We start from the raw sequence: 14,585 nt of genomic DNA, 5'->3' as shown, positions 1-14,585 counted from the left end.
TATACATCCAATCGTCTAAAATCGCTTGAATGTCCAAACTGGCAACCTTAAAACAAATACAACTGACAAAGTTTAGTGAAGACGCAAGGCTCACCGCTCACGCGCCATCACTATGTGTTGAACCGGCGTTCACCTCCGTGTTGCTTTTATGCCACTGACTGGACGGGGCAGAGTCATGTGGCTACACACGCAGTATGTTTTTAAGGGGGAAGTATTAACAGGATTAAAAAAACGAAATAACCGACATTTACGTCGGTTAGAGGTTCTAAATTTTCTAAATTTTCGCTCAATTACTTTTCAATTAATCGTCCAGCCCTAGTAAATCCCCTTGAAAATCTTTGTGAGACTTGAAGAAAGCAGTGGCAGCACAGAAACCAAAATAATATAAGTGAGTGGAAAGCTTTTGCACACAAGAAATGGCCTAAGATTCCAGTAGAGATGTGTCAGAAGCTTATAAGGACTTACAGGCAATGCTTATTTGAGGTTATAAAGAGTAAAGGATTCTCTACAATATTTGACATTAGCAGGTTAATAATTTTGTATATGGATGTTTAGAGCCATTTTGGGTTTTTTTTGTTTTGTTTTGGTTTTGCAATATGCTGCTATTTGCTGCTATCACACTGCTATGACACTATATGCTGCGATTATAAAACTACATTACAGACTGCTGAATGATTTTAAATCAACAGTCCAATTTTATACGTTTACATTATGTGCTCTTTTATCAAAAACAAATCACTACAGGAATGCACACTAACATCAGCCTGCTCTTCATCAAATAGACTACACCTTTGAACACTGTATCTCAAAAACAACATTTAAAATGCTATCTTAAATGGGCTACCTTAAATTTTGTCATCATTTACCCAACTTCATTAAAAAAAAAAAAAAAGTTTTTGTCCATTTAATGAAAGTCAGTAGTGCCCGATTTTGCTTGGAGTATTTTTGAGGGAACTCTCTCTATAAATATAATTTTTACTTAAAAACATTGTGTTTGTTACATATTCTACCCCACTGAAAGTACAAAAAACAAGATATTGTAGGCTCAATGGTACTGTACTTTCACTACACAACTGAGTCATGGAGTTCTAGACTGTCGTATTTGAGAACAATCAGTGTCATTTCCCGACACTATCCCCTCTCTCTATTTCAATATGTTCCTGTTACTCTTTACTGTGTTATACCATGAAGCAAAACATCCAATAAATTAAAAACTACATCATAACAAAAAAACAGGCCACAGGCGGGGACAAACTGTTATGCCAGCTAATTAATTCTTAGTGGTGGATCCTGGAATATGCAACATAGAATGGTCTAGTTTTACTTATTGCTTACTTGTTCCATGATCACAATAAAATATACTTGGAATAGAGAAAAAGAAAAACCCATCAGAATCACCACAAAGAAAATGTTGGTATTACTAGTGACTGGACTATGCTTTAGATATTTTGGATGCTTCCTCCAAATGTTCTCATTCAAAAGAATCTTTTCTGTGCCAAAAAGCATTTTAAATGAATCGGGGAAAACGCTGAAAACATTCCCCTCATTCTTTTTTAAAAAGGAACCAATGGAACAGGTGGAGAGCATGATCTAGTCACATGTAGAACGGAGAACACAGTTGACAACGTAAAAGGCCAGTGCACTGTATTGCTGGGTCAGGCATTCATATACAATAGGGAACACACAGTCTTTGAACTGGGAAAGGTATATAAAGGTAGCAAGCGCAAAGAACAGTGCATTGGAGCCATATCAACTTGTTGACAGTTGACAAACTGACATCATGGGCAAAGTGCGTTCTTAACATTTTGATTTACATGATAAATTGTTATATAGTATATTAAACATAAACTGTAATGGGTCTTGAAAGAATATTTGGAATTTGGCAACATGACCAACCAATTAACACAATTTTTGAATGATTTGCAGGTCATCTTCTACGAGGACAGGAACTTCCAGGGTCGCTCTTATGAGTGCATGAGCGACTGTGCTGACATGTCCTCCTACCTGAGCCGCTGTCACTCTTGCAGAGTGGAGAGCGGATGCTGGATGATGTATGATCATCCCAACTACATGGGAAATGGGTATTTCTTCAGGAGGGGCGAGTACGCTGATTACATGTCTATGTTTGGAATGAGCAACTGCATCAGATCCTGCCGTATGATCCCCATGGTGAGCTCAATTAATGATTTTATTTTTGTGTTTTTATTTTAACATTTTTTTCTGGCTGATAAACTTAAATTAAACTGACTTCTCTCCCACTACAGTACAGGGGATCCTACAGAATGAGGATCTACGAGAGGGAGAACTTCATGGGTCAGATGTACGAGATGATGGATGACTGTGACAGCATCATGGACCGTTACCGCATGTCTCACTGCCAGTCCTGTCATGTGATGGACGGCCACTGGCTCATGTATGAGCAGCCCCACTACAGAGGCAGGGTGATGTACTTCAGGCCTGGAGAGTACAGGAGCTTCAGCAATATGGGTGGCATGAGATTCATGAGCATGAGGCGTATCATGGACTCCTGGTACTAGTGTTTTAGCACTGTAATGAATTAATTTCTCCATAAAAATAAAATTTAAGAAAATGCCATGAAACTCATTTAAGTGTCATTAATATTTGTATCCCCACAAATATGCCTCATGAGATATTTCAATCACACAAAAATTTTAATAAACACTAAAGACCTGCAGGCGAGTATGACTTCATCTTCAGATATGAGAATGAGTGTTATGACATTTATAAGCATGAGGTATGCCAGAATTGTTTTTAAAAGTATCTAAATAAATAATTATTTAAAAAAAAAAAATGAAAACAAATAAAATTTGAATTCAGCAGCTTACAGTATCAATTCAGCAACTTCATCTTTCTCCACTGACAGCCATTAAAAACTTACCAAAATTATCCCACACATGTATTGAGCTTGCAAGTAGTAAAAACCTATCAATCACCTGTCACACGCAGGAATATAAATGTAGCACACACTACAAGAAAAATCAGTACCTTCAAGTCAAACAAGTGGGCACATGGATCACAGGAAGCACAGGAAAACAAGACTTTTTAGAGTACAGTTTAAGGATTCTGCAGCAACCAGATAAGTAAAAGGAGAACAAAACAGCTTTTTACTTTGTGCTAATTAGATTAAAAATGTCAAGTGAGCAAGAGCAAGGCTGTAACGCTGAGTGCTTGCTGTTCGAGAGGTCAGGGTATGCCAGGTGACTCGGTCATTGGGAAAAAGGCCAGCATGCCCTTGTTGCCTCTTCTCCATTTAGTTCTCCACTAAGCCCTGTGAACTCCCAGGGAGTTTACCTTCTGATCACTTTCCCTACACTGTAGATGACAGAGACATCAGCACTACACAGGGCTCGTATCCGCCCTGTGTTTGATTTTATACTGACACCTAGAGGCCAAACATGACAGGACATAGAAATGTCAGATTCAGTCATTTTGTCTGTTAGTCTATCCATTCTTAATTAGGAAGCGTGACTATTCAACAAGAGGGTGATATATTTGGACAAAACGTCACACCTACGAACATCACTGACAATAACAGTTTATTTTAAGTCAGCTAGCCAGTTTATTCTTGTTAAAGTAAAAATATTTGCCTAGCAACTATATTTTTGAAACATTATGAAATCAGTCTTAAATTATTTTTAGTTATGATTACATTCATGTTTTATGGTGACACCAACCAAAATATTGTTTCCCCATACTTTAATTTGTGGTTTTCACTAAACCGATATCAACTTTTCTTTTTTTTTTTTTTTTTTTTTTTTTTTTTAAATCTCTTATGGCTAAACTGCAGAAGCTTTATGGTGCAACTTCACAAAACACACAAATACTCCAAATACTCTTTTTCCACCCCAGTTTATCCCTTTAACTTTCTAGTGATACCTACTGATGCATGAAGTTTGCTTATTAACTGCTTCTACTTCTACTAGTTTATCATCTTTTTTTTCCCACTTTTTTTAATCTCATACTACAAACATTATTTGCTTCAATCTCTACAAATTTTCTTGCTTTGTGGTAGTTGTTTGCATTTGAAGTGTGAGCGGCAGTGTCTTCAACAGAGGATTTTTTTTTTTTTGCTGTGACCATAGCCATTGTTTTACATTGCTCATCCTGCCATCTTCCCTAGGCTCAGAGGTTGGGCGCTGCCTGTCGCTACAGTATGTTTACAGAAATTGCTTCTTTTAATGTTTTGTAAAGCACATACTAGCCAAAGAAACATACTAAGCACATTCAATGTTGTTTTGTTATTTCTATTTGCAGATCTGTCAAATTGCAAGAGTAAATGGTCATGTGATCTTAACATGGCAGGCCCCATGAGCTCCATAAACAAAATAGCTTTTTGTTTTGTTCAAAAGCAGTCATTTTCTTTCACTTTACTGAGAAAAAAACTACTGAGTGCAACCTAAATTTAGGGACTGGTTCAACTGTACTTTATTGTAGTACCACAAAAATTTGTGCTATCTACATTTTAAAAATAAGAATCATTGATACGCTTCATGCTCATGAATCTCATGCCACCCATATTGCTGAAGCTCCTGTACTCTCCAGGCCTGAAGTACCACATCCTGCCTCTGTAGTGGGGCTGCTCATACATGAGCCAGTGGCCGTCCATCACATGACAGGACTGGCAGTGAGACATGCGGTAACGGTCCATGATGTTGTCACAATCATCCATCATCTCGTACATCTGGCCCATAAAGTTATCCCTCTCGTAAATCCTCATTCTGAAGGATCCTCTGTGCTGCAAAGGTAAGAACAGAAATTTTCAATTTGCGCTAAATTGTTATAAGAGCATTTAGTGAACAGCTCTACTGGGATGAAGTTGTATGTATTATGCTCTTACCATGGGGATCATACGGCAAGATCTGATACAGTCATTCATTCCAAACATAGACATGTAGTCAGCATAGTCACCCCTCCTAAAGAAATACTGATTTCCCATGTAGTTGGGACGGTCATACATCATGAAGCAGCCACTCTCTATTCTGCATGAGTGACAGCGACTCAAGTAGGAGGACATGTCAGCACAGTCGCCCATACACTCATAAGAGCGACCCTGGAAGTTCCTGTCCTCGTAGAAGATGATCTATTTTGGAACACAAGAGAAACAATGAGACACTTAAATTATTAAAAGCAGGATCCTAAAGATGTACTATTGTTTTTATTTTTAAGTATCAGTAGTACTTACCCTGCCCATGATGGTAGTGGTAGTCTTTTAGAGCACTTTCGTACTGGTACACTGACACTCTGCTCATGTTAACCCTTACATTTATACCTGCCCAAACCTAAAGAATATGTGCCTCCTATTGTGAAAACTCCTGACAAAGCAGCATGGTATAGAGGCCCATGGAAAGCTAAAGTGCTTCTGTAATATGTAAATATAACTGAACCTCTTGTTTCTAGGTTTATCAGTCTCAAGTAGCCAGTAGATGGGTTTGCATCTTGGTGTTTCTTTTGTGTTGAATGAACAATCAAGTGAACCTACAGTCACATGACATGTAAGCACACGTGAGCCATTTCTTCCTCTACCAATCCATATATTCATTAAGAATGTTTTTAATCATAAAAAAAAAAAAAAAAAATCCTCTTTACATCTCACCAGAGCTAGAAGATCAACTTGACAAGATTCCAAGCAAATACAGGTATAGATAAAAAAAAAAAAATCTAATTTTATTTCCCTGATACACAAGTCTGTTAAGGGTGTTCATTACTATGCCTAAGAGTAGGTCTTTAAAAGTTTTAAATCTTTAATATTAATCTTTAAATATATATATATACATACATACACACACACACATACACACACGTACACACACACATTTACATATATTTATACACACATATATATGTACTGTATATATTCAATATATGAACTGAAGAAAATGAGGAAATAAAAAATAAAGAAGAGAGTGAGAGTAAAAGGTAAAAAGGTTTTGGAAGATGTAAACCACAAAATAACATAAGGGATAAAATCATTAAAAGTAATTAAGCACATATATTTCAACAGATAACATTAGCTTTTCATTAGCTTGGTGGGAAGAGAAAAATCAGCGTTTTTGATAGAGAATTTAAATTAGAAGAATTGTAGGTAACACTTTATTTTACAGTGTCATTGTTACATATGTCACATGTAGTTACTAGTGTAATAACTATAAATTATGGATAATTACATGCAACTAAACCAAACCAAACCCTAATCCTAAACCTATAGTAAGTACATGTAGTTACTTAACATTACTCAGTACTTAAATGTATAATTACAGTGTAACAAAGACACCTTAAAATAAAGTGTAACCCAATTTTAATTTAAAAAGTTATTTTTTCAAGTAGCATGTTCACAAAAAATACATTTAAAATGAGTTCAAACTAATTACATTGACAAAACCTATTGTTCTGCATCTCAATATGTTTAAACATTATTTTAAATGTTTAATTTTAAATTAATTTTGATTTTGATTAACACTGTATTTGACAAACAAAAACAATTTTTGAAAAACTATTTCAAAATGAAAAAATGTTATTGTGGAGTGTATATAACCTGTAGGTTCAGTCAATATTGTCCACAATGAATGCACTCTAAATGCTTCTATACTGGTCTGCTGAGTCAGGAGGTTGTCCTCAATCTCAATAGCAAGCACACAGTTTTATTCAGTTCGCTTGGGTATAAAAGTAAGGGTGAGACCTGTTAGGAGGACAGAGCAGTGTAAACGGAAGAGCATCCAATAATTAAATAAAAAAATGACTACATCCGGCATGAGCATGTGCAGGGTAAGTAATCACAGGAAAAAATGACAAAATACCTTTTTCTCTCTCTCTCTCTAGAATAATGCAATATTTACTGAAATGCATGCATAGTTCAAAACTCCTAGTAACCTCTTATCTTTAATCTTTTCAGGCCGTCTTCTATGAGGACAGGAACTTCCAGGGTCGCTCTTATGAGTGCACGAGCGACTGTGCTGACATGTCCCCCTACTTGAGTCGCTGTCACTCTTGCAGAGTGGAGAGCGGGTGCTTCATGATGTACGATCGTCCCAACTACATGGGAAATCAGTATTTCTTTAGAAGGGGTGACTATGCTGACTACATGTCTATGTTTGGCATGAGCGACTGCATCAGATCTTGCCGTATGATCCCTATGGTAAGAGAACAATACATACTTCACAAAATGCTCTTATAACAGTTTAGCACAATTTTTTAAATTTCTGTTTACACCTTTGCAGCACAGGGGATCCTTCAGAATGAGGATCTACGAGAGAGAGAACTTCATGGGTCAGATGTACGAGATGATGGATGACTGTGACAGCATCATGGACCGTTACCGCATGTCTCACTGCCAGTCCTGTCATGTGATGGACGGCCACTGGCTCATGTATGAGCAGCCCCACTACAGAGGCAAGATGTGGTACTTCAGGCCTGGAGAGTACAGGAGCTTCAGCAATATGGGTGGCATGAGATTCATGAGCATGAGGCGCATCAATGATTCCTTCTATTAAAAAGTAAATTGTATTAATGTGAGAAAATTTGTGTTACTTGGCAATAAAGCACTTCTGAACTACTCTCTGAAATGATCTTTGTTTAGTTTTTAAGCACAGTGAAACGAAATATAGTAAAACATCATCAGCACCGTCGCCTGTGAGTACTTGACTAGGTTGGAAACAGCATTATTTATTAGTCCAAAAAAAAAAAAAAAAAAAAAAAAAAAAAAGACTTTTATAATATTTCTAACAACTTTAGAAATCCTTTGTATGAAATTATGGATCACTCACTGTAGTCATATTGTTTGGTTGATGCAGAACTAAAGGAATTTGACTGAAAACTGTGTTCCACTCTAATCGAATCTTCATTCACTTTGGGTCGAGCAATCTTCAAACATTCAGCTTTACAAAAAGTACTGAATGGATTTTCTGTATACAAAATGGTTGGTCTATAAAATGCCAATGAATTTGACATGAAGTCAACAAGACAGTATGGCTGTATCTTGGTAATGCTTTCACCAATTGAAATAAAATTTTGTAAGTGTCATTGAATTTCATAGTAATTAAAAGGAATATTTGAGGTTTTGTTCTGGCCAAGCTCTATCAACAACAGTATTTGCTGGAAAATATTACCACAGAAAAATACTGACCAGAGTTTGTGTCACACACCTGGGCTCCATTTCTGTGGAATAGGCTATGACCTAGTCAACAGGTCTGGTTCTGGGGCAGATGTGGCCTTTGGCACTGGATCAAGAGCTATAGCAAGCATGGTTGCTGGGTCATGAACTTGGCCATGGTCAATAAAACAAAAACAAAACAAACAAAAAAAAACTACAATGCAGACCCATGGCCTGTTATGGACCCATGGCCCGTAAGATCCAGACTCTGGACCCACACAAATGCAGTAATTGTAGCTGGAGCAGCAAATCTCAGGAGAAAGAGAGTGCTCTGAGGTGAAGCATGAAGTCAAACAGCATTGGCTTGGTTAAATTAAGAGAAACAATCATAGTCCAAAAACAAGACCCAAAAATTGACTGAAGACATAAGAGGGTACTTATAAAAAAAATTATAAAAATGTCTTGTCATCTCTAATCAGTCATTTCTCAATATCCTAGATAGTGTTGTCATGGTACCAAAATTCCAGTAGCCGGTACCAATACCATGAAAATTTTACGGTTCTCGGTACCAATTTCGTTACCACAGCAAAATCTGTTGAAACTATTTTACTATTTTATATAGCCTATTTTAAAAACATATTAAATATGATTTGGGGCATGTGTGTATGTGTGTGTGTGTACATATAGGCTAACTCAATGAAATACATTTTGAAATATATAAAAAAAAAAAAAATGCTCAAACATCCATTTTGTACTGTTGAAAAAACCAGCATATGCTGGTTAAGGTAGGTTTTGAAGCTGGTATGCTGGTTTGAACTGGTTTATGCTGGTCAAGTGCTGGTCCTATGCTGGTGCTGGTCCTAAGCTGGTCCTGGACCAGCATAAACCAGCTCAAACCAGCATACCAGCTTCAAAACCTACCTTACCAGCATATGCTGGTTTTTTCAACAGGGGTAACAGACGTGCGTGTTTATTTTAGCTATTCCATCAGTAAAACAACACACTACAGCCTGTAAAACTATGAAATAAATATCAGTAAATAATGGTAACCTAAATAATAAGAAAGTTAAATATTATTTAAAAACATTCGTTTTTTTATTTCCACACAAAGATGCGTCAAATCACCAGCGTGTGTGAAACGCGCTATACAAATAAACTTGACGCGCCTTATAAAGTCTAATAACAAGCACAAATTGTGTTAAATAGAAATTGAAGTGCAAGCAAAAAAGGTTTCTGTCCTACGGTGTTTTTTCTACTTTACCACAGTAAAGAATGCGAATAGCCTATAATAGGCCTAAATGCGAATGAAAGAAAGAAACGTTTATAATCCCCTTCGTGAGTGAAGATTTGGGAAAAGAAACAGAGATTCCATGTTCAGTGGAATAACTAATGGAATATTGTTAAATTCTCTGCTAATCGGGTGACCAGATCACGATTTGCAAAACAGAATACAAAGCTTAAATGTATGGACTCACGTACCTCTCTCATTCGGCATGAACCAAAATGTTTCCATGGCTGCGATGTCACATTTAATTACTAACCTATTATTTCTTTTGTAAACAAAGCTTTGTGCTTCACTCGTGTCATATTCAAGTAAATACTGGCACAGCCCTATCAGTGGGTACCGAATATACCCGGATTCTCGGTACTACCGGTACTACAGAAATGCGGGTATCGTAACATTTTCAAAATTTCAGTACCGACTTGGTACCGAAGTACCGGTACTTTTGACAACACTAATCCTAGATTTGACTGAAACCTAGATTCGACCAGAAGACAGGAATATCCTCCAACTTCACATCAAAAGGTTAAGGAAACTAGTTTAGTTTTTTTTTTAAGTAAGAAAATATTTAATAATATATAACACATTTGAAATTGAAGCAACTACTGATTGCTCAATCATCAAAAAATGTAGTACCAACCTTTCATTTGAAAGCCACATTTCAAAACATCTGTAAAATCGCATTCTTCCATCTTAAAAATATATCTAAAATACGACATATGCTCTCAATGACAAATGTAGAAAAGTTAGTTCATGCGTTCATGACCTCAAGGCTAGATTATTGTAATGCTCTACTGGGTGGTTGCCCCGCACGCTTAAGAAACAAACTCCATCTGGTCCAAAACTGTCAACACTGCATTGGCTCCTTATTAAACATTGTGTACTTTTGAAAATCTTGCTAATTACTTACAAAGCACTAAACGGTTTAGCTCCTCAGTACATGAGTGAAATCTTAACGCATTATAGTCCTATCTCAAATTTCTGGCCAGTTGATAGTACCTTGAATATCAAAATCAACTGCAGGTGGTAGATCATTTTCCTATTTAGCACCCAAACTCTGGAATAGTCTTCCTAGCATTGTTCGCAGACACACTCTGTGAGTTTAATCTGGACTAAAAACACATCTCTAACCTGGCATACACAACACATTATCAATTTTTATTTTGAACCAGTTTAATGATTGTTAGGCTGCATAAATTAGGTCAACCGGAACCGGGAACACTTCCCATAACATCTGATGTACTTGTTACACCATAAGAAGAATGGCATCTATGCTAATATAAGTCTCTCTGTTTATCCCAAGATTACCGCAGTCAGCCAGATCCGGGTAGTAACCAGATCAGATGGAGGACCTGCACCTAGACATGACCACATCGCAGCCCTAAAGTGTCAGCAGAGATCATGTCAACTAGACAATCCCCTGTGAGGGTCGCATTGACAAGATCCTCAGCAAAACCCATCACCATATCAGCGTGATGAACCCGATCTTCAACCAGATGGAACTGGATTAAATATTCTGAAAGCTCCGAGATTGGCTCCGATCCCAATCTGACGCCTGAATCATAATCTTACAGCATCCGTTTGTTGGCCAGAGGAGAACTGGCCCCCTGACTGAGCCTGGTTTCTCCAAAGGTTTTTTTCTCCATTCTGTCACCTGATGGAGTCTGGCTTGCTAAGTTGGCGACACCTACTATTCAACAATATTATACAGATGAATATATATAGATGAAATGCACTAAATTAATAACTGATGCTTTTCACAATGGAACTAAATCAACACTGAACTGACTCAAGCTAAACAATGACACTATTTTCCTCTAGAGCTACTGTACAGCCGAAACAAACTTTGTTGCATAATTTTACTGTTATCACTGTAAAGCTGCTTCGAAAACAATCTGTATTGTAAAAAGCGCTATATAAATAAAGATGACTTGACTAGTAAATTTATATCCATGTCTCTCCCTCTCTTTGTAAAATATTACATATACCATGTCAACAAGATCAACAGCACCAATCAATTCTCAGAACTGCAAACTATCAAATGTTCTACTTTCTAAAGGCTGAAACCTCTAAATTCTATGGACAAATTTTAAATATTTGATTAGATGCTTTCTTAAAAGCAATATCAGAATTTCAATATCTGCTATAAGAGTTCTAGCAACAGTCACTCCTAACTCTGTTGCAAGCTAAAAGAAAAAAAAATGTTGTATTAAAGTCAGTTGAATATTCATGGTTGCAATAATTTTTCCTATGTTGATAAAAAAAAAAAAAAAAAAGAGTTATACAAATTTTATAGACATGAAATGTTATGCAGCATTACATTGCACCAACACCAAGCCTCAGATGAATAGGAAAAAAAATCTGTCAGTGTAAATAAGTAGAAAGAAAAACGTATGATTTGGTATCCAATGCAACTATACATTTAAGAAAAATATGTTTTAGAAAAAAGTTTACCAAAAGTTCAAAGTGAAAAATGTAGTGCGACATACAGTAACTTGGAATAATGTTTTAAAAGAAAACAACGGTTTATGTAGTTTACATTAAAATGAAACAATGATAAAAAAAAAACCTTCCTCCACAAGCCCAGGTTACACAAGCATATTTGGTTTGAGCTTCATTTTGGCTGTTTAAAATGCTTTCTTGTCATTGGAATTGCTTTACAAGCAGAAATTTCTAATATTCTCCACCACAAGGCTTGAAATAATAACCCTTTCAGGTCTGTAGTACCAAACTGTACCACTCACTACACCATGCAGCTGACTAAGGCCAATTTAAACAATAGGAATACAAATTCTTTGGGAGTCCATATAGTATAAATAAGGCAGCAGGCTGTCGTTACAGTAGCAAGTTTGGAATAACCACCACCGCAATCATGCACGGAAAGGTAAGCCTTAATTCTTATCTTATTAAAAACATGATTTATTTGCTTTTCTGATTTATAATTGTATCTCAGCACAAATCGATAGAGAAAAAAAACACTGCAATTCAAATGCAACAAATTAGTTTTGAAAAGTCAACTGGATATTATATTGGGTGACGTTTCATATAGTATTGATAAATAATAATTAAGTCGATGCTGAACATTTTTTGTTTGTCACAGGTCATCTTCTACGAGGACAAGAACTTCCAGGGTCGCTCTTATGAGTGCATGAGCGACTGTGCTGACATGTCCTCCTACCTGAGCCGCTGTCACTCATGCAGAATAGAGAGTGGCTGCTTCATGATGTATGACCGTCCCAACTACATGGGAAATCAGTATTTCTTCAGGAGGGGCGAGTACGCTGATTACATGTCTATGTTTGGCATGAGCGACTGCATCAGGTCCTGCCGTATGATCCCCATGGTGAGTTCCACGAATATTTTACATTTGTAAAAACTTAAAAAAAAAAAAATATATATATATACATTTTTTTAAATCCTTTTGCACAAAAAGCATAGACAATACTTTCAGAAAGCAAATTCATTAAAACGAATGAACCTAAACCTACCGGCTGACAACTTTTTCACTACAGTACAGGGGATCCTACAGAATGAGGATCTACGAGAGGGAGAACTTCATGGGTCAGATGTACGAGCTGACAGATGACTGTGACAACATCATGGACCGTTACCGCATGTCTCACTGCCAGTCCTGTCATGTGATGGACGGCCACTGGCTCATGTATGAGCAGCCCCACTACAGAGGCAGGATGTGGTACTTCAGGCCTGGAGAGTACAGGAGCTTCAGCAATATGGGTGGCATGAGATTCATGAGCATGAGGCGTATCATGGACTCCTGGTATTAATGTTCAAATGTTTCAATAAAATAACTTCTATTTAAGGCTAAATATTGTGTTTTGAACAATCTTTAATGCCAGTATTTCATTTGTATTAATGAGTAATCCACATAAAAATATCCTATGGATATAATTAAACTTGAAAATAACATAAAACTAAAAATAATATTATTAACGAAAATGTCAGATTTCTTACGACACAACTGTCTGACCAATGGCTTGTATGATCAAGCAAGACATAAAAGTTGAACCCAGCTGAAGAATATTTATTAAAACAATTCTGAGATTAACTTTGGATCAAAGCTGACATGGCGATAAATTTGGCGATTTCACAAACCGATTGCAATTTAATGACATAAAACCGTAAAAAGTCTCCATCAACACCCATGTAAACAGTATACAGATTTTGTGCTTTGTTCTGCCTTGTAACTTCACACATCTTTATTTAGAGCAAGTTGTCTCAATTCAAACGAGCCCACACACAACATAACGATGCATAGATCTTGAGAAAATCCCCACAGAGTGACATTACATGCTGCTTGGCTAAAGCTATTGGACTTCCGGGATCTGATCGCATCACAATCATGACACAGTGTTTTCCAACGTCATTTGAAAGTTCGTCATTTGGAGCACGACTGGATTGGATTGGATTGATCGCTCAGGTTGACAGGTCTTGATTTACTGTGCCCAGCTGAAACAGCACTGGAAGATCATCGCTTATCAACCAGGATCTTAATTATTTCTTGCTTAGTTGGGGACACTTAATATTCAACAATATTGTGGCTGCATTGACACCATTGTATACGAACTGAACTGAGCTGGACAATGACATCACTGTTTTCTCCAGAGCTGCCTTATAGATAAATGAACTAAGTTAATAACTTTATTACAAAACGAAAATGAATCAACACTAAACTTACTTAACCTGGACTAGAGTTGTCAAAAGTATCGACTTCGGTATCTAGTCTGTACTGACACTTTAAAAATGTGACGCTTTGAGCGCTGTTGAGCGGATTCGTAAACACCTCTGTGTTCACGGCTCATCGGATATGTCTGTGATTGGCTTCAACGATCGACGCTGTAAAAACTTTGTAAATAGTCATCAATGAAGCTCTTCACCAAGCGCTTACACAGAAAGCAGGCGTCTATCTCGGACTAGTCCGCTGACTTGACTTGATTAAAAGGTCAATGTTCAATTAAAAATGAGATCAGTGTTTCACATTATTTACCGCCTCAGTTTCATAATGAACCAAAAATATTTTACGCTTCTCACAATAACATAACAGGTCTCTAACATGACAAAGCACGTGTCAAACGAACTAAAGTCAAAAGCACGATATGGCTTAGTGCCCTTGTGAAATCCCAAAAGGCTGCGTATTATAGTCTGTTGCACTGCATGTTTCAAAGCGAAGTGCACTCC

At 36.9% G+C, this 14,585-nt stretch overlaps 5 protein-coding genes across 8 annotated transcripts in view; 3 read left to right on the top strand and 2 right to left on the bottom strand.

The window, feature by feature from the left end:
- The window catches only part of crygs4 (crystallin, gamma S4), a 90,426-nt gene that overhangs the window by 64,426 nt on the left and 11,415 nt on the right, over positions 1–14,585 (bottom strand). The gene's annotated exons all lie outside the window — the stretch shown is intronic.
- On the top strand, positions 1,781–2,537 carry LOC127518408 (gamma-crystallin M2-like). Its single transcript, XM_051905020.1, has 3 exons — positions 1,781–1,789; positions 1,927–2,169; positions 2,265–2,537. Exons 1-3 carry the CDS (start codon positions 1,781–1,783, stop codon positions 2,535–2,537), a joined length of 525 nt encoding a protein of 174 aa, XP_051760980.1.
- crygm2e (crystallin, gamma M2e) lies at positions 3,526–14,268 on the bottom strand. Of its 2 annotated transcripts, none has more exons than XM_051905010.1 (3): positions 14,254–14,268; positions 4,859–5,101; positions 3,526–4,756 (listed from the first exon to the last, which is right to left on the bottom strand). In XM_051905010.1, the coding sequence occupies exons 1-3, from the start codon at positions 14,266–14,268 to the stop codon at positions 4,484–4,486; spliced, it is 531 nt and encodes a 176-aa protein (XP_051760970.1). In that variant the 3' UTR covers positions 3,526–4,483. The 2 variants fall into 2 exon arrangements, with proteins under 2 accessions (XP_051760970.1, XP_051760971.1); XM_051905011.1 differs by lacking the exon at positions 14,254–14,268 and adding an exon at positions 5,204–5,212.
- Positions 6,754–7,840, top strand: LOC127518395 (gamma-crystallin M2-like). Its single transcript, XM_051905008.1, has 3 exons — positions 6,754–6,783; positions 6,911–7,153; positions 7,236–7,840. Exons 1-3 carry the CDS (start codon positions 6,754–6,756, stop codon positions 7,506–7,508), a joined length of 546 nt encoding a protein of 181 aa, XP_051760968.1. The 3' UTR covers positions 7,509–7,840.
- Positions 12,256–13,174, top strand: LOC127518410 (gamma-crystallin M2-like). Of its 2 annotated transcripts, XM_051905025.1 has the most exons (3): positions 12,256–12,273; positions 12,490–12,732; positions 12,902–13,174. In XM_051905025.1, the coding sequence occupies exons 1-3, from the start codon at positions 12,262–12,264 to the stop codon at positions 13,172–13,174; spliced, it is 528 nt and encodes a 175-aa protein (XP_051760985.1). In that variant the 5' UTR covers positions 12,256–12,261. The 2 variants fall into 2 exon arrangements, with proteins under 2 accessions (XP_051760985.1, XP_051760984.1); XM_051905024.1 differs by lacking the exon at positions 12,256–12,273 and having other exon boundaries at positions 12,457–12,732.

The sequence above is a fragment of the Ctenopharyngodon idella genome, chromosome 9 (assembly GCF_019924925.1).
Source record: "Ctenopharyngodon idella isolate HZGC_01 chromosome 9, HZGC01, whole genome shotgun sequence".
NCBI lineage: Eukaryota > Metazoa > Chordata > Actinopteri > Cypriniformes > Xenocyprididae > Ctenopharyngodon > Ctenopharyngodon idella.
This window is presented reverse-complemented; position numbering and strand designations above follow the sequence as displayed.

Coding starts and splice junctions, on each gene's coding strand:
- LOC127518395 (XM_051905008.1), top strand. CDS start 6,754: ATGACTACATCCGGCATGAGCATGTGCAGG. Junction 6,784..6,910: donor CCGGCATGAGCATGTGCAGG/GTAAGTAATCAC, acceptor TAATCTTTTCAG/GCCGTCTTCTATGAGGACAG. Junction 7,154..7,235: donor CTTGCCGTATGATCCCTATG/GTAAGAGAACAA, acceptor ACACCTTTGCAG/CACAGGGGATCCTTCAGAAT.
- LOC127518408 (XM_051905020.1), top strand. Junction 2,170..2,264: donor CCTGCCGTATGATCCCCATG/GTGAGCTCAATT, acceptor CTCCCACTACAG/TACAGGGGATCCTACAGAAT.
- crygm2e (XM_051905010.1), bottom strand. Junction 4,757..4,858: donor CTTGCCGTATGATCCCCATG/GTAAGAGCATAA, acceptor TTACCTTTGCAG/CACAGAGGATCCTTCAGAAT.
- LOC127518410 (XM_051905024.1), top strand. CDS start 12,463: ATGCTGAACATTTTTTGTTTGTCACAGGTCATCTTCTACGAGGACAAG. Junction 12,733..12,901: donor CCTGCCGTATGATCCCCATG/GTGAGTTCCACG, acceptor TTTTCACTACAG/TACAGGGGATCCTACAGAAT.